This window comes from Nerophis ophidion, linkage group LG28 (assembly GCF_033978795.1).
Source record: "Nerophis ophidion isolate RoL-2023_Sa linkage group LG28, RoL_Noph_v1.0, whole genome shotgun sequence".
NCBI lineage: Eukaryota > Metazoa > Chordata > Actinopteri > Syngnathiformes > Syngnathidae > Nerophis > Nerophis ophidion.
In genome coordinates this window covers 24,689,478-24,715,763 of record NC_084638.1, presented here as the reverse complement: position 1 = coordinate 24,715,763, position 26,286 = coordinate 24,689,478, and the positions used below count along the sequence as shown (strand labels likewise).

At 40.2% G+C, this 26,286-nt stretch overlaps 2 protein-coding genes across 5 annotated transcripts in view; both read right to left on the bottom strand.

Annotated features, from left to right (window-relative positions):
• Positions 1-26,286, bottom strand: part of LOC133544984 (gastrula zinc finger protein XlCGF57.1-like) — a 202,805-nt gene that overhangs the window by 118,421 nt on the left and 58,098 nt on the right. The gene's annotated exons all lie outside the window — the stretch shown is intronic.
• LOC133544993 (gastrula zinc finger protein XlCGF57.1-like) lies at positions 1,078-15,893 on the bottom strand. Its single transcript, XM_061890268.1, has 2 exons — positions 15,432-15,893; positions 1,078-4,371 (listed from the first exon to the last, which is right to left on the bottom strand). The coding sequence occupies exons 1-2, from the start codon at positions 15,553-15,555 to the stop codon at positions 3,050-3,052; spliced, it is 1,446 nt and encodes a 481-aa protein (XP_061746252.1). The 5' UTR covers positions 15,556-15,893; the 3' UTR covers positions 1,078-3,049.

Genomic DNA, 26,286 nt, shown 5'->3' with positions numbered 1-26,286 from the left:
GTGTGTGTGTGTGCGTGTCCGAGTGAACCTTGGAGCGAATTATACTGATTTGTGTGCGCGAACGCACCATGTTTTACTTCATTGCTATTGATATTACTTTTGTAATAAATATTTTATTTTTTGACTACATTAAACCACCTAAACGAGGCTACTGCGCATGCCCTTCACTACTGTAGCATGCTGGGTAATGGAGTTCTTATGTTACCTAGCTCATAACATCACTATATATATATATGTATATATATATATATATACACACACACACATATATATATATATATATATATATGTGTGTGTATGTATGTATATGTATATACATACAGACATACATGTATATATGTATGTATATACATACAGACATACATGTATATATGTATGTATATACATACAGTGGGGCAAAAAAGTATTTAGTCAGCCACCGATTGATGTTCAAACTCATAAAGTTTAATTTTTTTTGCAAATAATAATTAACTCAGAATTTCATGGCTGCAACACGTGCGAAAGTAGTTGGGAAAGGGCATGTTCGCCAGTGTTACATCACCTTTTCTTTTAACAACACTCAATAATCGTTTGGGAACTGAGGAAACTAATAAGCTTTGAAAGTGGAATTCTTTCCCATTCTTGTTTTATGGAGAGCTTCAGTCCTTCAACAGTCTGGGGTGTCCGCTGTCGTATTTTACGCTTCATAAAGTGCCACACATTTTCCATGGGAGACAGGTCTGGACTGCAGGCGGGCCAGGAAAGTACCCGTACTCTTTTTTTTTTACGACGCCACGCTGTTGTAACACTTGTCTTGCTGAAATAAGCAGGGGCGTCCATGATAATGTTGCTTGGATGACAACATATTGTGGGGCAATAAAGTATTTAGTCAGCCACCGAATATGCAAGCTCTCCCACTTAAAATGATGACAGAGGTCTGTAATTTTCATCATAGGTACACTTCAACTGTGAGAGATAGAATGTGAAAAAACAACAACAGGAATTCACATTGTAGGAATTTTAAATAATTTATTTGTAATTTATGGTGGAAAATAAGTATTTTGTCAACCATTCAAAGCTCTCACTGATGGAAGGAGGTTTTGGCTCAAAATCTCACGATACATGGCCCCATTCATTCTTTCCTTAACACGGATCAATCGTCCTGTCCCCTTAGCAGAAAAACAGCCCCAAAGCATGATGTTTCCACCCCCGTGCTTCACAGTAGGTTTGGTGTTCTTGGGATGCAACTCAGTATTCTTCTTCTTCCTCCAAACACGACGAGTTGACCTGCCATGCTTATTAGCAGCAGCCGAGACGAGACATGGCGGTGGGGAGTTGAAGTTGGATTTTACACCAAAAAAGCTTGACAAAAAGAGTGCTGACCTGGCGCGTGTACAGACAATAGAAACATTGTTACACCAGACCCACGGGCTCACGCGAGGATCTTTTTGGTCAGGAGGGCAACCTCCACAAGCGCGTTCATCATTGCACTGGTTAGCACACATCAGATTGTTTTTGTGGGTGTGGGGTTTTAAGGATGCACCAGCCTCTGTCTTAGGTTGTTGTCTGGTTTGAAGTCAAGTGGGATGTTGTTTTGGTTATAAGTTGATTTATATTCAATGACAATATTATTGTTTCTGTTCCTTTTTTTCCTCCTCATCCATTCTGTTCTTGTCATTTCTGGATCTGGATGCACTTTTTACAAACGATCAGCTGGGGAAACCACAGGTTTTGAGGGCTTCCCTCAAACGCCTATGCTCTTTCTCTTTGGCCTGTGGGCGGATAGGAACATTATCAGGGTTCCTGGTTCGAACCTCGGCTTCTACCAACCTAGTCACGTCCGTTGTGTCCTTGAGCAAGACACTTCACCCTTGCTCCTGATGGGTCGTGGTTAGCGCCTTGCCAGTGTGTGAATGGGTGAATGTAGAAATAGTATCAAAGCGCTTTTGAGTACCTTGAAGGTAGAAAAGCACGATAGAAGTAGAACCCATTTACTGTTTACTGTATTTTCTCTGGGAAAAAAACCCCAACCCAGAATAAACTACAAATAACCTGAAATTTCTGAATCTTCCAAAGACAAAGGAGTTCATTTAAAATGCTTTATTTTATCCGGAATTTATACTCTAAAACACTTTTTAAGATATCGTTGGGCAATTGAATACATCATTCGTTTTCTTTGTGGTGGGAAAATAGAATATCAGTTTATTTTATGCAATACTGACAAACATCTTGATACACTCGCCCAGGGACTTTTTGTACAGTAAAACTCTGTGGGATGATGTACAAATATTGGCATCAACACTCTAAACCTGTTTTCGGGACTCTGAAATACAAAACGAAAAAATGTTTGAAACATTGTTTTTGTTATGTTTTTTTTTTAATTATTCACAAATGTAGTATCTTAGATAACAAAGCCATCCTTATTCCTTCCATCTTCTCTTATATATATATATATTGCATAAAGGTCTGGGGACATACATATAAAACAATCACAACACAATATTCATATTACAAAAGAGAGTAAAATATCTTAAAATGTATTATGGAGACCCAACAAATGATTCATAAAGTCACACATTTTAAAATTGTATAAAAGACGACTGTTCAAATGAAGTAAATAATATGCTTCCTGAAATGGTCCAGTAGATGTTTCAGATGTGAACCAATAAGAGGGATTTTGTGTGTACTCAAAAGCAAAGGTATACAATAAAATGTAAAACAAAGGACTTTTATCTTCTGAAAACACGTAACACATCATTATTTCAAAACTTAAACTACACTACAATAATCTAGAGTAGCCAACCAATGAATGGTAGAGGCATATTATCAACATTGCATTACAACAGTTTTCAACGACCACATGTTATATGTGATAATGTCAAAGTCAAAAGTTAGGCTTTGACAGTTTATTTAAAATCCTGCTGTTCTCACCAGCACACTTGTGTTTCTTACACTGCTACTTAGAAGAGAATTGTTCACCACACACACTGCAACTCAACACTTTATCCTTTGTGCGTGATCTCGGGTGTGCTACATGGAACGATCGATTACAAAAGCTTATGTTGCAGCTTTAACATGAATGTGATTCTTCGCCGGTGTGTGTTGCCATGTGTAGTTTTAAATTGTTACTTTGTACATAACCTTTACCACAGATTGAACAGGTGAACGGTTTTTCTCCAGTGTGTATTTTCATGTGCACCATCAAACTGCTTTTTTGTGCAAAACTTTTACTGCAGATTGAACAGATAAAGGGCTTTTCTCCAGTATGTATTCTCGTGTGTACATTCAAAGACTGTCTTTGTGCAAAACCCTTACCGCAGATTGCACAAGTAAAAGGTTTTTCTCCAGTGTGTATTCTCATGTGCGCTTTTAAACTGTGATTTCGTACGAAACCTTTACTACAGACTGAACAGGTAAACGGGCTTTCTTCACTGTGTATTCTCATGTGTCTTTTCAAACACTGACTTTGTGCATACTCTTTCTGACAGATTGAACAGACAAAAGGTTTTTCTCCGGTGTGTATTCTCATGTGAAATTTTAAGTTTTGACCTGTTACTAGACTCTTACCGCAGATTGAACAGATAAAAGGTTTTTCTCCAGTGTGTGTTCTCACGTGTGCGTCCAAGCCTTGTTTTCGTACAAAACCTTTACCACATACGGAACAAGTGAAAGGGTTCTTTTCCACAGTGTGTCTTCTCATGTGTCTTTTCAAACATTGATTTTGTACGAAACCTTTACCACAGATTGAACAGATAAAATGTGTTTCTCTGGTGTGTATCCTCATGTGATATTTCAAATTTTGACTCGTTACTAAACCTTTACCACAGACTGAACAGGTAAAAGGGGTTATTCCGGTGTGTCTTCTCGTGTGTCTTTTCAAACACTGAGTTTGTGCAAAACCTTTACCACAGATTGAGCAAGTAAAAGGTTTTTCTCCAGTGTGTGTTCTCATGTGTATTTTCAGATAACAATGGTACTTAAAGGTTTTGTCACAGTGAGAACATTTGAAGTGAGTGTTGTCAGTGTGACATGTCTTATCATCTTTAGAGTCTTCATCATCAGTGTCAGGAGAGTGTGAGGTTGTGTCCTCACTATCTGATAGTGGAGCTAAGAGCTTGTCTGCTTGTGATCCTCCACAGTGGTCTCCATCAGCTTCTGTTGTCATGTGTTGTGTTGAGCTGCTGCTTGGAGGCTCCCCCCCTCCCCTCTCCTCACTTTCACCTTTGACCTCATCATCTTCACCCTTCACAATAACACGAATCACTGGGAACTTCTCCAACCATTCAAGCTGCTCCCCCCGCTGACTGATGCTGTGTTCCTCCTCTTCCTCTTTAAAGTGGAAGGTCAGTGAGTCTTCCTCTTCCTCAGGTAGAAGATGTTCTTCACAGATGTCTGCAGGACACATGAAAACAAACTAATGCTTTGGAAACATATAGTTCTGCTCAGTCACATGATGCATTCAGTACATTAAAGAAACTTGCAGTAGACTAAAGAAAACCAAATTATTGTTTGAACTAGTCCAAAATCCCCATGGAGGGACAAACACACATTATTCACAGGGAAAGAAGAAGACGCCAAGGACAGGGCGGCTTTAAACTAGGGATGGGTTAAAAGGCCTAAAATCTATATTCCCTTATGTGGGCCTACCGAGGATGTCGTGGTGGTTTGTGCAGCCCTTTGAGACACTAGTGATTTAGGGCTATATAAGTAAACATTGATTGATTGATTGATTGATATTGTGATATATTTTTTCATATATAATTGATAACAGAACTATTTTAAAACCTGTTACAAATACTCCTAATTGAGTTGCTGACAAATGCAGGGACATCAGTTCAAGTATTTTTTTTCAATCTTGTTAATTTACTGGTAAAATGTGGTTACTTTCACTCTGGCTCTTTTCGACTTGTCAGATGGTCAATGGCAGCCGCGTTGTATATTGAACCATTTTTCTTTCATTTATTTTCTATGCTTTTACATCAGGGGTCTCAGACGTTATTTTGCGGCCCCCACCTTAATATGAAAGTTTGATGTTAGTGCGGCCCGCAAGTTTTATACGAATGGCGCTTGACAGCGTTGTGTGCGGAGCTGAAGGAATATACCAATCACGGACTGGCATGTGGCTCTAGAGGGCCGAACATTGATGTCACTTGCGTGATGCAAGCAGAGAAACGTTTTGCCGCTTTTCCACAAGACAAATACCACACAATTCCCCCCTACGTCGCTCGCTCTCTCCCTCCCCCGTTGCCGCTGTAAACAGTCCGGGCCTTTGGCGACGAGAGAACCGGTAGCTTCCAAAGCACTCCGCCTAAGGACCAAGCGATAATACAAAAATGTGGTGCAATGGACTAAAGTCACCAGCCTTGGCGTCACTATAGACAGCCATTTTAAACTAGACAAACAAGTCAATGGCGTTTTAAAATCGTGTTTTTATCATCTTCGTCTTTTAGTAAAGGTTAAACCGTTTTTATCTTTTAACCTTTTTGAACAAGTCGTGCATGCTTTTATTTCAAGTGGCCTGGACTACTGCAATGCACTTTAAGCTGGCATTAGCCAAAAAGCTCTCTCCCGGTTGCAGTTAATCCAGAACGCGGCAGCACGACTTTTAACAGGGGCCAGGAAACGCCAGCATATAACCCCAATTCTTCAGGGTTTGCACTGGCTCCCTGTTCATTTTAGAATTGATTTTAAAACATTTCTGTTTGTTTTTAAATCTTTACATGGACTGGCACCTCAATATATCTCGGACCTTATCCAAATTTACATTTCTGCGCGCGCTCTGAGGTCCGAGAGCCAGTTCCAGCTCGTGGTGCCCAAGACCAGACTTAAGACCAGGGGAGACAGGGCCTTCTCTGTGGTCGGCCCTAAGCTCTGGAACACTCTGCCGCTCCATGTTCAAACTGCTTCCACAGTGGAGTGTTTTAAGTCTCGTCTTAAGACCCACTTTTATTCTTTGGCTTTTAACACTACGTGAGTTGTGTGGTCCCCTGTTCTCTGTTGTCCTCTGTGTTTTTTATACACTTTGATTTTTATTTTACTGTTTTAATTGATTTTACCCTTTAAAAATGTTTTTAATCATATTTGTTTTTATATTGTTTTTATTGGTTTTATATTTATTTATTTTTTGTTTTTATTCAGTCATTGGTGGAGCATAATAAATATATATACTTTTTTTATTTTATTTTATTTATTTATTTTTTTTACAATTGTTTTGAACATGGCTGTGCAGCACTTTGGAAACGTTATTGTTGTTTAAATGTGCTATATAAATAAAGTGGATTGGATTGGATTGGACCCTAGCGCTGATACTCCGATGGAGAGTCGCCGGGCGAATCAGACGTGTAACACGTTAGTCGTGATGTTAGCCCATTCAGGGCTAATTGTGCTACCGTAACTGTAAACTACACGGTGAGCCCCCACCCTCCCGTTGGCTCCAGACAAAGACGATTTTTGTTATTTGGGTCCAAAATGGCTCTTTTAACGTTGTAGGTGAGTGGAAAAGCAGACAAACTTGGACAATTTTCGAGAAAATTGCCTCCCAGCTTCCCTGAGCTTTCCCGAATGTACAAGCAGACCATGTGTCTTTTTGGGAGCACATACTTGTGCGAAAAGTTCTTCTCCCCCTTGAACTTAAAGTCCAAGTACAGGTCCAGACTTACTGATGATCATCTTCAAGTCATACTCAGGGTCTCAACTGCTTCCTCTCTCCAGTTTAGCTACGCGAGAGGAAGCACTGCCAGGTGTCTAGCAGCAAGAAGTAGGCAAGAGACGCCACGGATTTACTTATTGTTACTTCTCACATAGTAAGTGTGTTGTCTGTATAATTGTAATAAATGCAGAGGAGGCGTGTTGGCTGATTTCACAATGTTTACTCACATAGCGTGCTCGTAACCACATTGTAGCTGACGACATGGCAACATACTATGGCGTCACATTAGTGCCAAAAATCCAAGCGCACAAAAACTCTCCTGTCCAAAGGCAAAACCCAGTAACTCAATTTTGGTCAAAACTGAGCTGATAATACTTTTGGAGTTCCTATGTGATATGCTTTACATTAGTGTATGCGATATTGTCATTTGTTCCGTAAGTAAGCTGTTACGCGCATGGCAGGACCTAGCAACTACCACATAACCGCGTAGATACAACAGAAAAACCTAGTATCTCAAGGGACCAATCGGAGCTTCTTTGTCAGTCGCCTTATTGTCTTTAATGAGACATTTGCACGACGGTCAACCTGATTATGTGATATTATGGCACGAGGGGATATTTGGAAGATTGGCCCAGGACGTTGCAAGCACCTTCATTAAATGTATTCTTCTTGATTCTTCCCCTTGCATACTCTTTTGGGCAGATAACTGTGGAGGTCAAAATAAAAACTGCCCAACACTTGCCCAATGTGCAAACGCAGAATGGGGCCCGCCCGAGATTGTGATAAAATATCTGGAGAAAGGGCACACGTTCATGAGAGCGGATTCAATCAGCAAGAAAATGAAAGCTGAAGAAAACATCTATACCTTTGATGACTTTGTAGATCTTTGTAAGACAGCATCAAGATAGATTGGTTTTCCTTTGTTTTCTCAAAATCAGCTAGAAGTCGGTTACTAGGTTTTGCCTTTGGACGGGAGATCTCTCCTCGCGCTGTCATGTTTGTTTTGGCACTTTGCGGCCCCTTTCTTTCTGATTGGATCTGAGCGCTGTCAGTCAATGGAGGAGCAATGTGGCGGCCATCTTACAGGCAGCTGGCCCCGCCCAGTACATAGATGTCAAGGAACATGTATTATTTAAACAACCAAATTTCAACTAATTTCCAAACGGTTCGATTTGTTAATAATGTCAGAGTATTGTATGTATCTTTATATTAAAATAGTACATGTACCATTGACATCAATAAAATGATCAGTATACATAACTATGATGAAAGGTCCATGGCAGTTCCCTGGGATTAAAAAGAAAGGAAATCAGGCTTTCATGGCTGAACAAGTAAGTCTTACACTACTATCTCTCAGATTTAATTGGCCTAATGTATGGAGCTAGCTTTTTTGGTTATTTTTTTAAATACATATTTTTAACTCTGCCATCTATACTGATCTGGGCTGATATCTAATTTTTATATAGTTTGAGTTGTTTGCAGAAACGTAAATACTCTTTATAGTAATATTAAAACCATATTCATTACTTACAGTGATAACCTGTCATTCATTATTCTACTAAAATAGTAATAGCAATCATAACATCAATAATTAGGCCCATATGCTAAAACATATATACTAAAACACTAGCAACACAATAGGCAGATAAGGGATTTCCCAGAATTATCCTAGTAAATGTGTCTAAAAACATCACTGCCCTCGCTTTTTTTTCCCCTTAGGCCTTTACTCTAAATTTCCTCATCCACAAATCTTTCATCGTCGCTCAAATTAATGGGGAAATTGTCGCTTTCTCGGTCCGAATAGCTCTAGCTGCTGCTGGCCATGATTGTAAACAATGTTCAGATGTGAGGAGCCCTACAACCCGTGACGTCACGCGCACATCGTCTGCTACTTCCGGTACAGGCAAGGCTTTTTTATTTGCAACCAAAAGTTGCTGACTTTATCGTGGATGTTCTCTACTAAATCCTTTCAGCAAAGATATGGCAATATGGCGAAATGATCAAGTATGACACATAGAATGGACCTGCTATCCCCGATTAAATAAGAAAATCTCATTTCAGTAGGCCTTTAAATTTTTTGGAGAGTGTGTGTTTTTTCCTATAGATCGAAAACGCCATGGAAAACGACTTCCAGGCGGCTTTGAAGTGATCCTGGACCACCATCCTCCGCCGCAGGAGGGCGAAGCAGTCCGCTGTCAACAATGGGGATGGTGCGCTGCTGACCTCGGTCCAGGAGGTTGTGGATCGGTGATAATAGGACTTTGAAGACCTCCTCAATCCTACCTGCTCGTCTTCCTGTGAGGAAGCAGTGCCTGGAGAATCTGTGGTGGACTGTCCTACTTTTGGGGCTTAGGTTAAAAAGCTACTCTGTGGCAAGAGGCAGAGGATGGATGAGATCCGCTCGGAGTTCCTCAAGGCTCTGAATGTTGTGGGGCTGTCTTGGTTGACAAGACTCTGCAACATTACTTGGACATTGGGGGCTGTACATGGAGATAGGCAGACCCGGGTGATGGTTCCTCTCTTTAAGAAGGGGGACCAGAGGGTGGATTCCAACTATCATGGGATCGCAAGCCTCAGTCTTCCTCGTACGTTTTGGTGTTTTTTACTGGCGTCATATTGCAGTCTACACGTATCTCTTATCAATAAATCAATCGTTTACTTATATAGCCCTAAATATGTGTGACTATCATCTATTGGTGACACTTACACCATGGACTAAATAAAATAACTTTGAGGTAAGTTAACACAACCATAACTATTCTGTACATGGGTTATAAGTCGCACTGCAGGTCAGTGGGTCTATTCAGGTCTTTTTTCATACAAAAGGCGCATTAAAGGGGTCTTATTATTATTATTATCATATCATTATATACATATCAATCAATTGTTTGTTTATATAGCCCTAAGTCACAAAAGTCTTACGACTACGACATCCTCGGAAGAACCCACATAATGGCAAGGAAAACTCACACCCAGTGGGACGCAAGTGACAATGATGACTATGAGAAACCTTGGAGAGGACCTCAAATGTGGGCAACCCCCCCCCCCCCCTCTAGGGGACCGAATGCAATGGATGTCGAGCGGGTCCAACATGATACTGTGAAGTTCAATCCATAGTGGCTCAAACACAGCCGTGAGAGTTCAGTTCAAAGCAGATCCAAGACAGCAGCGAGAGTCCCGTCCACAGGAAACCATCCCAAGCGGAGGCGGATCAGCATTGTAGAGATGTCCCCAACCGATACACAGGCGAGCGGTCCATCCTGGGTCCTGACTCTGGACAGCCAGTACTTTATCCATGGTCATCGGACCGGACCCCCTCCACAAGGGAGGGGGGGACAGAGGAGAAAAAGAAAAGAAGCGGCAGATCAACTGGTCTAAAAAGGAGGTCTATTTAAAGGCTAGAGTATACAAATGAGTTTTAAGGTGAGACTTAAATGCTTCTACTGAGGTAGCATCTCGAACCGTTCCCGGGAGGGCATTCCAGAGTACTGGAGCCCGAACGGAAAACGCTCTATAGCCCGCAGACTTTTTTTGGGCTTTAGGAATCACTAATAAGCCGGAGTCTTTTGAACGCAGATTTCTTGCCGGGACATATGGTACAATACAATCGGCAAGATAGGATGATATCAGACCCTTCTGTGGCTACTTTTAAGACCCTTCTTAAAACCCATTTTTATTCATTGGCTTTCAACCCAGCGTGAGACTTTAAACTATTTTTAACCTTTTAACTGCTTTTTATCATACAAATTAATCTTAAGATAATTTGTATTTGCTTTTTCAATGTCTATTTTACCTCTGTTTTGAATGTAATTTTTAGTGTGTCCAAGGGCTGGGCGATATATCGATATACAAGATATATTGCGGGTTTGTCTTTGCGTTATAGAAAATGACTATATCGTGATAGTCGAGTATATGTTCTCACACAGTTGCTTTTAGCTGCTGGCATTACATAACAGGCTCTCCTCGCTTTTTTCTATCTCTCCTTCTCAGAGACAGGTGCACTTTCTTACATACGTCACATACGTATACGCCCTCGCCCAGCAGAGAGGTAGCAGCAGGGGTAACGTTAGCTGTGATGCTAGCAGAGCCATGCGAGTGGCAATACGAGAGAAAGAAGGTGCGAATGAAGGAAGAATAAATTCCCAAGAAAAACAGCAGCGGGTCCATCGTCTGGCGGTGGTTTGGCTTCAAGTGGGAAGATGTCGAAAAGACAACCGTAATTTGTCAAGTGTGGGTCAAAAGCGTTGCTATAAAAAGTAGCATCACTGCTAATATGTAGCATCATTTGAAAAGTCACCTGCTAGAGAATGAAGAGAATTTCAAAACGTCCGTAACAACCTATGACATAGCGAAGGACGAATACTATTTGATTTCCTATTATGCAGCTCATTTATATTTGAGATTTAAAATGTCTCTGACAATCTTGCACTTTCTGTTTTGGAAAGGACATGAACGTTTATGCCACTGCTTAATAACTGTTTAAAGGGGAACATTATCACAATTTCAAAAGGGTTAAAAACAATAAAAATCAGTTCCCAGTGGCTTGTTGTATTTTTTTAAGTTTTTTTCAAAATTTTACTGGTCCCGGAATATCCCTAAACAAAGCTTTAAAGTGCCTTATTTTCGCTAACTTCGAAACCACCATCCATTTCCCTGTGACGTCACACAGTGCTGCCAATACAAACAACATGGCGGTTACCACAGCAAGATATAGCGACTTTAGCTCGGCTTCAGACTCGGATTTCAGCGGCTTAAGCGATTCAACAGATTACGCATGTATTGAAACAGATAGTCGGAGTATGGAGGCAGATAGCAAAAACGAAATTGAAGAAGAAATTGAAGCTATTGAGCGAATAGCTATTGACGGTATTCGGCCATAGCGTGGGTGTACCTAATGAAGAGACCCATTGCATGGCTGCCTCATTAGCATCGCTGGTAAAATGTGCAGACCAAATGATCAGGACTTTCGCATCTTGTGACACTGGAGCAACTTAAATCCGTCGATTGGTAAGTGTTTGTTTCGCATTAAATGTGGGTATCTAGTTTCAAATGTACATACAGCTAGCGTAAATAGCTTGTTAGCATCGATTAGCATAGCATGTTAACATCAATGAGCTGGCAGTCATGCCGTGACCAAATATGTCTGAATAGCACATAAGTCAACAACATCAACAAAACTCACTTTTGTGATTTCGTTGACTTAATCGTTGCAAATGCATCTGCAGGTTATCCATACATCTCTGTGCCATGTCTGTCTTAGCATCGCCGGTCAAATGTGAAGACACTCTGGCACATTCAATGGGGGTCTGGCGGCAGATTTCTTGGCAGTGGTGCAACTTGAATCCCTCCCTGTTAGTGTTGTCACACCCTCCGACAACACACCGACGAGGCATGATGTCTCCAAGGTTCCAAAAAATAGTCGAAAAAACGGAAAATAACAGAGCTGAGATGTTTTGAAAATGAAAATGGCGGGTGTGTTACCTCGATGACGTCACATTCTGACGTCATCGCTAAAAGACCGATAAACAGAAAGGCGTTTAATTTGACAAAATTCACCCATTTAGAGTTCGGAAATCGGTTAAAAAAATACATGGTCTTTTTTCTGCAACATCAAGGTATATATTGACGCTTACATAGGTTTGGTAATAATGTTCCCCTTTAATAAATACTGTTTTGGTCAATTAACTTAATTGTGATTTCTTCTCTGCATGAAAGTTTAAAATGAGCATATATTACTGCAGTATGAAGAAGAATGTTTTAGTGTAGACACATAGAATCTTCATACTGCTGTGATTATATGCATCAAGTGTTCATTCAAAGCCAAGGCAAAATATTGAGATGTGTATTGTGTATCGCGATATGGCCTAAAAATATCGAGATATCAAAAAAAGGCCATATTGCCCAGCCCTAGTGTGTCCTTTGCCTGTATTTCTTTGTGGTGTGCAGCTTTGTTCTTCAACTTAGTTTGTTTTTAAAGGGCTCCATAAATAAAGTTGGTATGGTATGGTATAAGGCGCACTGTCGAGTTTTGAGAAAATGATAGGATTTAATGTGCGCCTTATAGTCCGAAAAATACAGTAATTATTCACAATAATCAGGTTACTTTAAATGCTCGTTTTACGTACAAACAGGTTAAAATACCTCTGTGAAGATGGACTGCCAATTCGGAAAGATTTGCGGCAGAGGACGTTATTATTTTCAACAGTATTCGGACGTTTGGGACATGGGACAACTGAGTTCAAACATGTAATTATAAATAAACAAAACTGTTAAGTTATCTGCCAAATTAAAAGGGAATTGCCCTTTTTTAAATTTGGCTATCAGTCACAATCCTCATAAAAGCCAAGAACACGTTTTTTTTCCCCTTAGGTATTAAACCATAAAAAACGTTAAGAAAAGAAAAACATATGGGTTTGTGAATGATTACACAATTTTAAAAAGTGCAGTTCCCCTTTAAATAAGAAAATAGAACAAGATATCATGTAACAAGAACATGATATATGGGGGCGGTTTAGCTCGGTTGGTAGAGTGGCCGTGCCAGCAACTTGAGGGTTGCAGGTTCGATTCCCGCTTCCGCCATCCTAGTCACTGCCGTTGTGTCCTTGGGCAAGGCACTTTACCCACCTGCTCCCAGTGCCACCCACACTGGTTTAAATGTAACTTAGATATTGGGTTTCACTCTGTAAAGCGCTTTGAGTCACTAGAGAAAAGCGCTATATAAATATAATTCACTTCACTTCACTATATTGATAGTAATAAAATGCCACATAGCAGATTATGCAAATGTGATGAATTAATCTTAATACTGCCCTGTCGCCATGGATGTGATCGGGCCTTCCTTTAAAAGGGCCAAAATCCTCCCAGGTAATGTGCTTTTACCTGTCTGTATAAAGTGATGAGACTAAAATTAGAGTTTAACAATTTATTCTACAGTCGGACTGGAATAGGGAACTCATTTGTACGGGTAGTAAATTTCGACAGAACACAGACAACTAGTGATGGGTGCGGCAACACCGATGCATCGGCGCATGCGTTGAGCTCATAGAGCAAAACCCCGTACCGCTTATAGAAAGTCACGTGACCAATCATGAGCTGTTTCGGTCACGTGACCGATACGCGAACTGTGTCGAACTGACGCCAGCGCGCTAAACTGTGTTTATAAGGAGGCGCATCTGTCAACAAAATGCTGCTGCCAACAGAATCGTCGCACTTCTGTCGTTGGTCATTTGTCATTTATCGTCGTCGGAGATCATGGAGCAACTTCAGGCAAAAAGAAAGATTTCCGCCGTGAAATAATAACTAAGAAGAGAAATCGTCTCAAATTTAATACGCTGGAAAAACTTGATTTTTTTATAAAAATGTGTAAAAAAAAAAAAAGAATTCCCACTCCGCAAACATGTTCTCTTAGATATTTCCATGTTATGATACATGTTCGCATTATTTATTGACTGTATCTAAAAAAGATACAAATACATTTTTATTTAAATGAAGATATGAAATAATCCTAAATGAAACACAATGACTTGGTTTATATTATTATATATACTAGGTCAGTGGTCGGCAACCCGGGGCTCTGTGGCTCTTTAGCGCCACGCTAGTGGCTCTCTGGAGCTTTTTCAAAAATGTATGAAAAATGGAAAAAGATGAAGGGAAAAAATATATTTTTGTTTTAATAGGGTTTCTGTAGGAGGACAAAGACGAAAAACACCTCCCTAATTGTTATAAAGCACACTGTTTGTATTAAACATGCTTCAGTGATTCAAGTATTTGGCGAGCACCGTTTTGTCCTACTAATTTTGGCGGTCTTCGAACTCACCGTGGTTTGTTTACAAGTACAACTTTCTCCGACTTTCTAGGACGTGTTTTATGCCACTTCCTTTTCTGTCTCTTTTTGTCAACCAAACTTTTAATGTTGTGCGTGAATGCACAAAGGTGAGTTTTGTTGATGTTATTGATTTGTGTGGAATGCTACGCGGGCGTGGTGCAGTGGAAGAGTGGCCGTGCGCAACCCGGGGGTCCTCGGTTCAATTCCCACCTAGTACCAACCTCGTCACGTCCGTTGTGTCCTGAGCAAGACACTTCACCCTTGCTCCTGATGGTTGCTGGTTGGCGCCTTGCATGGCAGCTCCCTCCATCAGTGTGTGAATGTGTGTGTGAATGGGTAAATGTGGAAGTAGTGTCAAAGTGCTTTGAGTATCTTGAAGGTAGAAAAGCGCTATACAAGTACAACCCATTTATCATTTATATTTGGTCCCTACATGACTGCAAGCTAATCAATGCTAATATGCTATTTAGGCTAGCTATATGTACACATTGCATCATTATGCCTTATTTGTAACTATATTTTAGCTCATTTAGTTTCCTTTAAGTCCCCTTAATTCAATTTATATCTCATGACACACTATCTGTATGTAACATGGCTTTTAAATTTGTTTTGCGGCTCCAGACAGATTTGTTTTTGTATTTTTGGTCCAATATGGCTCTTTCAACATTTTGGGTTGCCGACCCCTGTACTAGGTCATAAAATCAGTGTCAGTTGAGTCGGTCCTTAGGTTGCCTGTAGGGATTTTTAATGTCCAGCAGATGCCAGTATTTAGTGACACAGTATCGACACAGTATCAATACAGTTTTGCAATGTGTCGAAACGCTTCATGACGCCTCATCAACCCATCACTACCGACAACCACGTGGTTGCAAGACTACGTTGTAGGTACTAGACAGAAGGCATGATCCTCACAAGACAACCCAACTTCATAATCAAGTAAAAAGTTAGTAAAGATGTGAGAGTGAGAAGTAAACAGACCTGTTCCGTGTAACACAACTTGATGCTTCTTGAAAACAGCGTCCAGTAGTTGATGTTGTCGCTCCTTCTCCTCTTTTGTTGGACCAAGTTCCTCCTCATACTTTGCTATCTTTCTTTCGCACATTTTCACACAATCACAACACTTAACACTCACATTTGTTCCCTACTTAGCAATGTTTAAATAACTTCCGCCTCTCTTTATTAGCAGCTAACAAGCTAAGCTAACTGGCGAGCTAAGCTAGATAGCGAGCACGGGAAGCGTCAAACGCGCTAAGACCAATGTATCCGAATACAAACAAGTAATAACGATGTTTACTCTATTAAACGACACATGTGTGCACATGTACGCACTGATTAAAAATACAGAACTATAACGCGCACATTTAGGCCTGCTTCGCCAAACGCCATCTTTGTATCTAACCAATGCACGCATGCGCAAAGGCTACCTTCTTCTTCTTTGGTTTTACCGCGGTTGCGAAATAATAAATTTTACTCGAAGGGTACCGGAAGTAACGGTCAGTCCACGCATGCGCTAAGAGTCTTAAAGCAGATTATTCTTGAACGGCCTCACTTTTATCATGGATTTATTTGTTTAATCTTTGTTTGAATAAAAATATCATATAAAATATTCCATCCATCCATCCATTTACTACCGCTTGTCCCTTTTGGGGTCACGGGGGGTCGCTGGAGCATATCTGAGGTGCATTCGGGTGGAAGGCGAAGTACACCCTGGACAAGTCGCTATCTCTATATACAAAACATAACAAAAGTTGCTTAAGAATACCGTTTGTATGTTTCAGACACCTGAAAGATGTGCGTCGGTCATTTCAATGACAGAGGAATGAAAGTTGTTGAAAATGTGGCAATAATACTCCCTAGTTTTTCTTTTTTAAATCTACCCCTTGTTCATGTTTATATTCTTGGTCACTTTGACTTGTTACGGCAGTCAGCGTTACCATGTTTGTTTGTTTTTTTAAATGTTTATTTCAATAACAATGTCATATAAAAGATAAGATGCAAACAACAAAACAAACATTATTTAAAAAGACAGTATTCATTTGATGGCATAATTGATTTTTTTCCTCTTTTTTTTTGTTTACATCAAATGCATCAATTCATGATTCTGACCATTTAAACGTGTATGTTTAGGATGCATATAGAGGTTTAAGTCATGGTAAGTGCCTCTTTAAAAATATATATAAAAAAATCAATTATAATTTGGTGCCGCCTCGTGCGTCATTCTTTACAATGACATGTTCATTTTTATATTCTTGTTCCCTTTTGCTCCTATTTATATGCTATTATTTTTTGTTTTTTTATAAATGTCATCAATAAAACATTAGGATATCACAGAACGTGACGTCGCAGAAGCGCTGTGGCAATTTTTGCGCATGCGTGCACCGATCGCGTCTTCCGGTACAGGTCGGGCAGTGACGCCAAATTTCTTCCCCTATACAAAAACCTTCCCCCCTGAAAAAAAGTTGGCGTGACAGCCCCTCTAATGCCTGAAGGACCCCATTGAGGGCGTGACAATACCAAGTTATATGACTCTTAAGGGTTACAGCTGCAAAATTAGCGAAGCAAAAATAGCTTGAAAGGTTAGCATGCTGGAATGCTAATATTTTTTCCTCACCGTTATTTTTCACCAATGACAATCAGCCAATTATAATGCTTTTAAAACAGGCAGCTGTGTGGCCTTCCACCCTCATTGGGGTCCTTCAAGCATTAGAGGGGCTGTCACGCCAAATTTCTTCCAGGGGGAAGATTTTTGTAGGGGGGAAGAAATTAGCCGTGACAGCCCCTCTAATGCCTGAAGGACCCCAATGAGGGCGTGACAATACCAAGTTATATGACTCTTAAGGGTTACAGCTGCAAAATTAGCGAAGCAAAAATAGCTTGAAAGGTTAGCATGCTGGAATGCTAATATTTTTTCCTCACCGTTATTTTTCACCAATGACAATCAGCCAATTATAATGCTTTTAAAACAGGCACCTGTGTGGCCTTCCACCCTCATTGGGGTCCTTCAAGCATTAGAGGGGCTGTCATGCCAAATTTCTTCCAGGGGGGAGATTTTTGTAGGGGGGAAGAAATTAGCCGTGACAGCCCCTCTAATGCCTGAAGGACCCCAATGAGGGCGTGACAATACCAAGTTATATGACTCTTAAGGGTTACAGCTGCAAAATTAGTGAAGCAAAAATAGCTTCAAAGGTTAGCATGCTGGAATGCTAATATTTTTTCCTGACCGTTATTTTTCACCAATGACAATCAGCCAATTATAATGCTTTTAAAACAGGCAGCTGTGTGGGCTGCTTTAAGGTCCTTCCACCCTCATTGGGGTCCTTCAGGCATAAGAGGGGCTGTCACGCCAAATTTCTTCCGGGGGGAAGGTTTTTGTACGGGGGAAGAAATTTGGCGTGACAGCCCCTCTAATGCCTGAAGGACCTCAATGAGGGTGGAAGGCCACACAGCTGCCTGTTTTAAAAGCATTATAATTGGCTGATTGTCATTGGTGAAAAATAATGGTGAGGAAAAAATATTAGCATTCCAGCATGCTAACCTTTCAAGCTATTTTTGCTTCGCTAATTCTGCAGCTGTAACCCTTAAGAGTCATATAACTTGGTATTGTCACGCCCTCATTGGGGTCCTTCAGGCATTTTGAGGGCTTGTCACGCCAAATTTCTTCCCCCCTACAAAAACCTTCCCCAGGAAGAAATTTGGCGTGACAGCCCCTCTAATGCCTGAAAGACCTCAATGAGGGCGTGACAATACCAAGTTATATGACTCTTAAGGGTTACAGCTGCAAAATTAGCAAAGTAAAAATAGCTTGAATGCTAATATTTTTTCCTCATTGTTATTTTTCACCAATGACAATCAGCCAATTATAATGCTTTTAAAACAGGCAGCTGTGTGGCCTTCCACCCTCATTGGACCCCAATGAGGGTGGAAAACTGGGGGGGAAGGTTTTTGTAGGGGGGAAGAAATTTGGCGTGACAGCCCCTCTAATGCTTGAAGGACCCCAATGAGGGTGGAAGGACCTTAAAGCAGCCCACACAGCTGCCTGTTTTAAAAGCATTATAATTGGCTGATTGTCATTGGTGAAAAATAACGGTGAGGAAAAAATATTAGCATTCAAGCTAATTTTACTTCGCTAATTCTTCAGTTGCAACCCTTAAGAGTCATATAACTTGGTATTGTCACGCCCTCATTGGGGTCTTTCAGGCATTAGAGGGGCTGTCACGCCAAATTTCTTCCGGGGGAAGGTTTTTGTAGGGTGAGCTAGCATTAGCAAGATAACAACATGTGGAAGCAGTTATATGGACAGCAAAACAATTACAGTGGCGTGAAATTAAATATTACCCGTAACAAAGTGAAGATTAATTAGTAGTGAGTCCACTTTGGTCACGTATTGATATTTGAGGAGCTTTATCGTTCCAATTAATACATGCCACTTTTCACCAGTAACAGGCGCTGTTGCACCACTTTTGCCATCATTTACCACAATGAACAGAAACATTGTTCAAACTGTGATACCTTGGTATATCAACTCAAAAAGGGAACTGCTTGTTGGGGAGTGGATGAGATCCGCCCGGGGTTTTTTAAGGCTTTGGATGTTGTGGGGTTGTCCTGGACGGTGCATGTGGACTGGCAGACTGGGGTGGTGGTTATGCTATTTAAAAGCCTACTGAAAGCCACTACTACCGACCACGCAGTCTGATAGTTTGAATATCGATGATGAAATATTAACATTGCAACACATGCCAATACGGCCTTTTTAGTTTACTAAATTACAATCTTAAATTTCCCGCGGAATTTCTTGTTAAAAACGTGCTTGTGACATTATTGGTTGGAAGGGACATATTAGCTCAGCACTACTTACAGCTAAAAGTCGTCTCTTTCATCGCATAATTACACTGTATTTTGGACATCTGTGTTGCTGAATCTTTTGCAATTTGTTCAATTAATAATGGAGACTCTAAATAAGAATGCTATCGGTGGAAAGTGGTGGATTGCAGCTGCCTTTAGCAACCGAGACACAGCCGGTGTTTCTTTGTTTGTTGTGAAGCTTTAACACGGAGCGGTCAAGCAAACATGTTTCTCCACGTCAAAAAGCATGTTTTTGGATGGGAAAATTGTGATATTAGGTCGGCTCTCACCGGAGACATCAGTGGATTACTGGACCTCCTCCTGCAGCAGCTGTCAAAAAAGGCAGCTGTGAGCTTGGTTCCTCCATGGCTTCCATCAAAGACACTGGCGTTCACCACAGCTCTCCGACTTTGAGGTATGACTTTACAATCTCACTAAAACACTATTAAAACAATAAGCAGTTAAGGGATCTTCCAGGATTATCCTAGTAAATGTGTCTAATTACATCTGAAACGCTCACACTGCTGCCGCCCGGAGCCGTCGCATTTTCTTTTTTTTTTATGCTTCACTCTAACTTTCCTTATCCACAAATCTTGCATCCTCGCTCAAATTAATGGGGAAATCGTCGCTTTCTCGGTCTGAATAGCTCTTGCTGCTTGAGGCTATGATTATAAACAATGTGAGGAGCCCTCACACCGGTGACGTCACGCGCACATGGATGGATTCTAAAAATAGCAACAATTCAAAAATCCTTTATAAATATATTTATTGAATAATACTTCAACAAAATATGAATGTAAGTTCATAAACTGTGAGAAGAAATGTAACAATGCAATATTCAGTGTTGACAGCTGGATTTTTTTCTGGCCATGTTCCATAAATATTAAAGATTTTTTTTTTTTTTGTGAAGAAATGTTTAGAATGAAGTTGATGATTACTTCTATGTGTAGAAATGTTTATTTATAAATGAATCACTTGTTTATTTTTCAACAAGTTTTTAGTTATTTTTATGTCTTTTTTTCCACATAGTTCAAGAAAGACCACTACAAATGAGCAATATTTTTGCACTGTTATACAATTTAATAAATCAGAAACTGATGACATAGTGCTGTATTTTACTTCTTTATCTCTTTTTTTTTTCAACCAAAAATGCTTTGCTCTGATTAGGGGGTACTTGAATTAAAAAAATGTTCACAGGGGGTACATCACTGAAAAAAGCTTGAGAACCACTGCTCTAAATAACACATCAACAATCACCAATTAGTTTACACAGTAAAAGTGTGTTATTGTCTTCAAAATATCACAGTTTTGGTCAATACTAATTAGCGAACCTTTTTACGTGTACGTTACAAATTACTAATCAAAATATAAACAGTCAATATTCACCAATTAGTAAACAATCCCGGATAGTACAAAAAACGTCTCACCACTTGGAAGCTTGGCTTCACAGTTGTGAGCACTTCCCGCAGTACATACCACTTCCCGCCAGCAACAGGCGCTGTTGCAACACTTCTTTCTATCTTTCTTAATTTATTTTGAACATGTCATACCTGCAACATTATACATCAGGCAATTTCATATCATTTCACATTACATCATGTCCGAAAAGGAGTAGGAAGAAGCACAGCTTATGTAATCCTCCCCATTTCCCACGTCAGAGCGTTCACAAATATATACATTCATTCATGTTGTGTCACGCACACACACTGTGCTTCCTGCTGCTGCAAGTGATTGATTGATTGATTGATACTTTTATTAGTAGATTGCACAGTACAGTACATATTCCGTACAATTGACCACTAAATGGTAACACCCGAATAAGTTTTTCAACTTGTTTAAGTCGGGGTCCACGTTAATCAATTCATGGTACAAATATATACTATCAACATAATACAGTCATCACACAAGTTAATCATCATAGTATATACATTGAATTATTTACATTATTTACAATCCGGGGGGTGGGATGAGGAGCTTTGGTTGATATCAGTACTTCAGTCATCAACAATTGCATCAACAGAGAAATGTGGACATTGAAACAGTGTAGGTCTTATTTAGTAGGATATGTACAGCCAGCAGAGAACATAGTGAGTTCACATAGCATAAGAACAAGTATATACATTAGAAGTACATTTGAGTTGTTTATAATCCGGGGAGATGGGATGTGAATGGAGGAGGGTATTAGTAAAGTGTTGAAGTTGCCTGGAGGTGTTGTTTTAGAGCGGTTTTGAAGGAATATAGAGATGCACTTACTTTTATACCTGTTGGGAGTGCATTCCACATTGATGTGGCATAGAAAGAGAATGAGTTAAGACCTTTGTTAGATCGAAATCTGGGTTTAACGTGGTTTGTGGAGCTCCCCCTGGTGTTGTGGTTATGGCGGTCATTTACGTTAAGGAAGTAGTTCGACATGTACTTCGGTATCAAGGAGGTGTAGCGGATTTTATAGACTAGGCTCAGTGCAAGTTGTTTTACTCTGTCCTCCACCCTGAGCCAGCCCACTTTGGAGAAGTGGGTTGGATTGAGGTGTGATCTGGGGTGGATGTCTAAAAGTAACCGGATTAGCTTATTCTGGGATGTTTGGAGTCTAGATTTGAGGGTTTTGGAGGTGCTGGGGTACCAGGAGGTGCAAGCGTAATCGAAGAAGGGTTGAATGAGAGTTCCCGCTAGAATCCTCAAGGTGCTTTTGTTGACCAGTGAGGAGATTCTGTAGAGGAATCTCGTTCTTTGGTTGACCTTTTTGATCACCTTGGTTGCCATTTTATCACAGGAAAGATTATCCTCTAGAATGGAACCTAGGTAGGTGATCTCATCCTTCCTGGTGATAACAATGTCACCCACTTTTATAGTGAACTCACTGTAAAAGTGGGTGCATGCAGAAGATCCACTGCAAACACCAGAGACTCCCACACACTCATCAAGCGGACCACGCCCACTCTCCGCTGCAGCCGACGGCAGGCCACACCTGATGCCAATGAAGGAGGGCAGTATAAAGATGGCCGACGCTGACTCCTCGATGTCGGAACGTAAACTACCTTCGTAAGCGGCGTGTCGTTGACTTCCTCCTGATCTTGCTAGTGACTACTTCCTTGTGTTTTTCCTGATCCTGTTTCTCCTGCTCTTTCACAGTGTTTGTGTCACCACCTCTGCTTACCTTCTGGCCTCACTTTTTTTGTGAATTGTGAATTATATTTATATAGCGCTTTTCTCAAGTGACTCAAAGCGCTTTACATAGTGACGCCCAATATCTAAGTTACATTCAAACCAGTGTGGGTGGCACTGGGAGCAGGTGGGTAAAGTGTCTTGCCCAAGGACACAACAACAGTAACTAGGATGGCACAAGCGGGAATCGAACCTGCAACGCTCAAGTCTCTGGCACGGCCACTCTACCAACCGAGCTATGCCGCCTCACTTTGTCTTCCTGGATCCCCCGACCTCGTTTATGGACTTTGGACTCCCTCTGGCTTGTTCCCTCTCGGATTTGGACACCCTTTTCAACCAACACGCACCTCAACAAACCTTACGGTATCTACATATGATAAATTCCACACATAGTCCTCCATGCAAACACATAGTAGCATACACACTCCACGTAATCATCAAGTCTTCAAATAAACCCGTTGAACTTGACATTCCTTCGCTGTGCCGTCTCCTTCCCCAGTAGCAAACATAACAATTCACTGACCTTGTTTACAGCAAAATAGCAAAATGACATCCGTGAATGAGTATTACAACAGTTTTGTAAAATGTAATTAATTAATTCAGGCATTATTAACATACTGAGATGAAGAATATCTTATTTTCAATAAGTTTGAAAGTGTTTCTCATTCTTCTTCTTTCTACTTTGTAAGCACTATTAATTTGAACAGCCTCTTAAAGTGGATCATATCAGTACAATATTTAACTTCTTTACTTAATACGTTCCATCATTCAATTCCACATACTGATATGCTAAAGGTTTTAAGTGTTGTACGTGCATACAAATGTTTTAAGTTAGATTTTCCTCTAAGGTTATATTTCTCCTCTTTAGTTGAGAAGAATTGTTGTACATTCTTTGGTAGCAGGTTATACCGTATTTCCTTGAATTACCGCAGGGCATATAGTAAGCGCCTGCCTTGAATTATCAATCAACGTTTACTTATATAGCCCTAAATCACTAGTGTCTCAAAGGGCTGCACAAACCACAACACAAATCACTATGACATCCTCTGTAAGCCCACATAAGGGCAAGGAAAACTCACACCCATTGGGACGTCGGTGAAAATGACGACTATGAGAACCTTGGAGAGGAGGAAAGCAATGGATGTCGAGCGGGTCTAACATGATACTGTTAAAGTTCAATCCATAATGGATCCAACACAGCTGCGAGAGTCCAGTCCAAAGCGGATCCAACACAGCAGCGAGAGTCCCGTTCACAGCGGAGCCAGCAGGAAACCATCTCAAGCGGAGGCGGATCAGCAACGCAGGGATGTCCCAAGCCGATACACAGGCAAGCGGTCCATCTTGGGTCCCGACTCTGGACGAGCGGTCCATCCTGGGTCCCGACTCTGGACAGCCAGTACGTCGTCCATGGGTCAAACTCGCTTCGAAAAATAATTAGTGCGTGCTTAGTGTTACAGCCTGGTCAAACTTGTGACGTCACGAGTGACACTTTGTCATCATTTTTTAAATGGAGGAGGCTGATTTCAATACCGGTAATTTGAAATCACATAAAGGGAAGAAGATTAAGAGCTATTCAATAGGATTTAAGGTCCAAGCTTACATCACACTCACATTTTTACTGCATGCCTTTGGTAAGTGCCGGAGTGAGAAAAGGTTTTAAAATAATTAGCGCATGCTTACTTTTACCGAATGCCTTTGGTAAGCGCCGGAGTGAGAAGAGGTTTTAAATTAATTTGCGCCCGGCGGCAATTCAGGGAAATACGGTAATTTGCTTTGTACATCATTTTAGCTGCTTACAATTTTACCAAATCATCGAGCTTTAATATTTTTGACTCAATAGTTTTTATGTTCTCTATATCCAACATTATGTATTTTTGTAATTGATCTTTTTTGTAACACAGTTAACTAATGTAGCGCACATTTGTAGTTATTTCCCCACATATTTCTGCACAATAACTCAGATATGGTAACACTTCATTCATAATTTAATCAAACATAATGAACGTCTGTTTTCTACACTGTGACATAGGGGAACACATATTGCCCCCTTTAATGAACTACATCAGTGGTTCTCAACCTTTTGTCAGTGATGTACCCCCTGTGAACATTTTTTTAACTCAAGTACCCCCTAATCAGAGCAAAGCATTTTTGGTTGGAAAAAAAGAGATGAAGTAAAATACAGCACTATGTCATCAGTTTCTGATTTATCAAATTGTATAACAGTGCAAAATATTGCTCATTTGTAGTGGTCTTTCTTGAACTATTTGGAAAGAAAGATATACAAATAACTAAAAACTTGTTGAAAAATAAACAAGTGATTCAATTATAAATAAAGATTTCTACACATAGAAGTAATCATCAACTTAAAGGCCTACTGAAATGAGATTTTCTTATTTAAACGGGGATAGCAGGTCCATTCTATGTTTCATACTTGATCATTTCGCGATATTGCCATATTTTTGCTGAAAGGATTTAGTAGAGAACATCCACGATAAAGTTCGCAACTTTCGGTGCTAAGACTAAAGCCCTGCCTTTACCGGAAGTCGCAGACGATGACGTCACATGATGGCTCCTCACATATTCACATTGTTGTTAATGGGAGCCTCCAACAAAAAGTTCTATTCGGACCGAGAAAACAACAATTTCCCCATTAATTTCAGAAAGGATGAAAGATTTGTGTTTGAGGATATTGACAGCAACGGACTAGAATAAAAAAACAAAAAAAAATGCGATTGCATCAGGACGGATTCTGACGTTTTTAGACACATTTGGTAGGGTAATTCTGGGAAATCCCTTATCTTTCTATTGTGTTGCTAGTGTTTTAGTGAGTTAAATAGTACCTGATAGTCGGAAGTGTGTCTCCACAGGTGTCTTGACGCCAGAGTCTCAGGGGAGTCGACGGCAGCTATGGACGGCACAAGCTCAGCTTTTTTCCGGTAAGAATAGACTTTTTAACCACAATTTTCTCACCGAAACCTGCTGGTTGACATTCCGTCGTGTTTCATGTTCACTTGACTGCGCTGTGATCCATAGTAAAGTTTCACCTCCAGGAATTTTAAACAAGGAATCACCGTGTGTTTGTGTGGCTAAAGGCTAAAGCTTTCCAACTCCATGTTTCTACTGTGACTTCTCCAATATTAATTGAACAAATTGCAAAAGATTCAGCAACACAGATCTCCAAAATACTGTGTAATTATGCCGTTAAAGCAGACGACTTTTAGCTGTGTGTGTGTGCAGCGCTCATACTTCCTAAAAACCTCTGACGTCTTGCGTACACGTCATCATTACACGACGTTTTAAAGGCGAAACTCGCGGGAAACTTAAAATTGCAATTTAGTAAACTAAAAAGGCCGTATTGGCATGTGTTGCAATGTTAATATTTCATCATTGATATATAAACTATCAGACTGCGTGGTGGCTAGTAGTGGCTTTCAGTAGGCCTTTAAAGTACCCTCTTTGGAAATTGTAATAGAGATCCATCTGGATTCATGAACTTAATTCCAAACCTTTCTTCACACACACAAAAAAAAATCTTTACGATCAATATTTATGGAACATGGCCACAAAAAATCTAGTTGTCAACACTGAATATTGCATTGTTGTATTTTTTTTCAGAGTGTATGAACTTACATTCATATTTTGTTGAAGTATTATCCAATCCAATCCAATCCACTTTATTTATATAGCACATTTAAACAACAATAACTTTTCCAAAGTGCTGCACAGCCATGTTAAAAACAATAAAGTGTAAAATAAATAAATAAATAAAATAAAATAAAATAAAAAATATATATATATATATTATGCTCCACCAATGACTGAATAAAAA

What these genes read in the sequence shown, in the direction of transcription:
- LOC133544993 (XM_061890268.1), bottom strand. Translation starts at nt 15,555, where the DNA reads ATGTGCGAAAGAAAGATAGCAAAGTATGAGGAGGAACTTGGTCCAACA. An exon ending in AGTTGTGTTACACGGAACAG is followed by an intron (nt 4,372 to 15,431) that starts GTCTGTTTACTT and finishes TGTGTCCTGCAG; the next exon opens with ACATCTGTGAAGAACATCTT.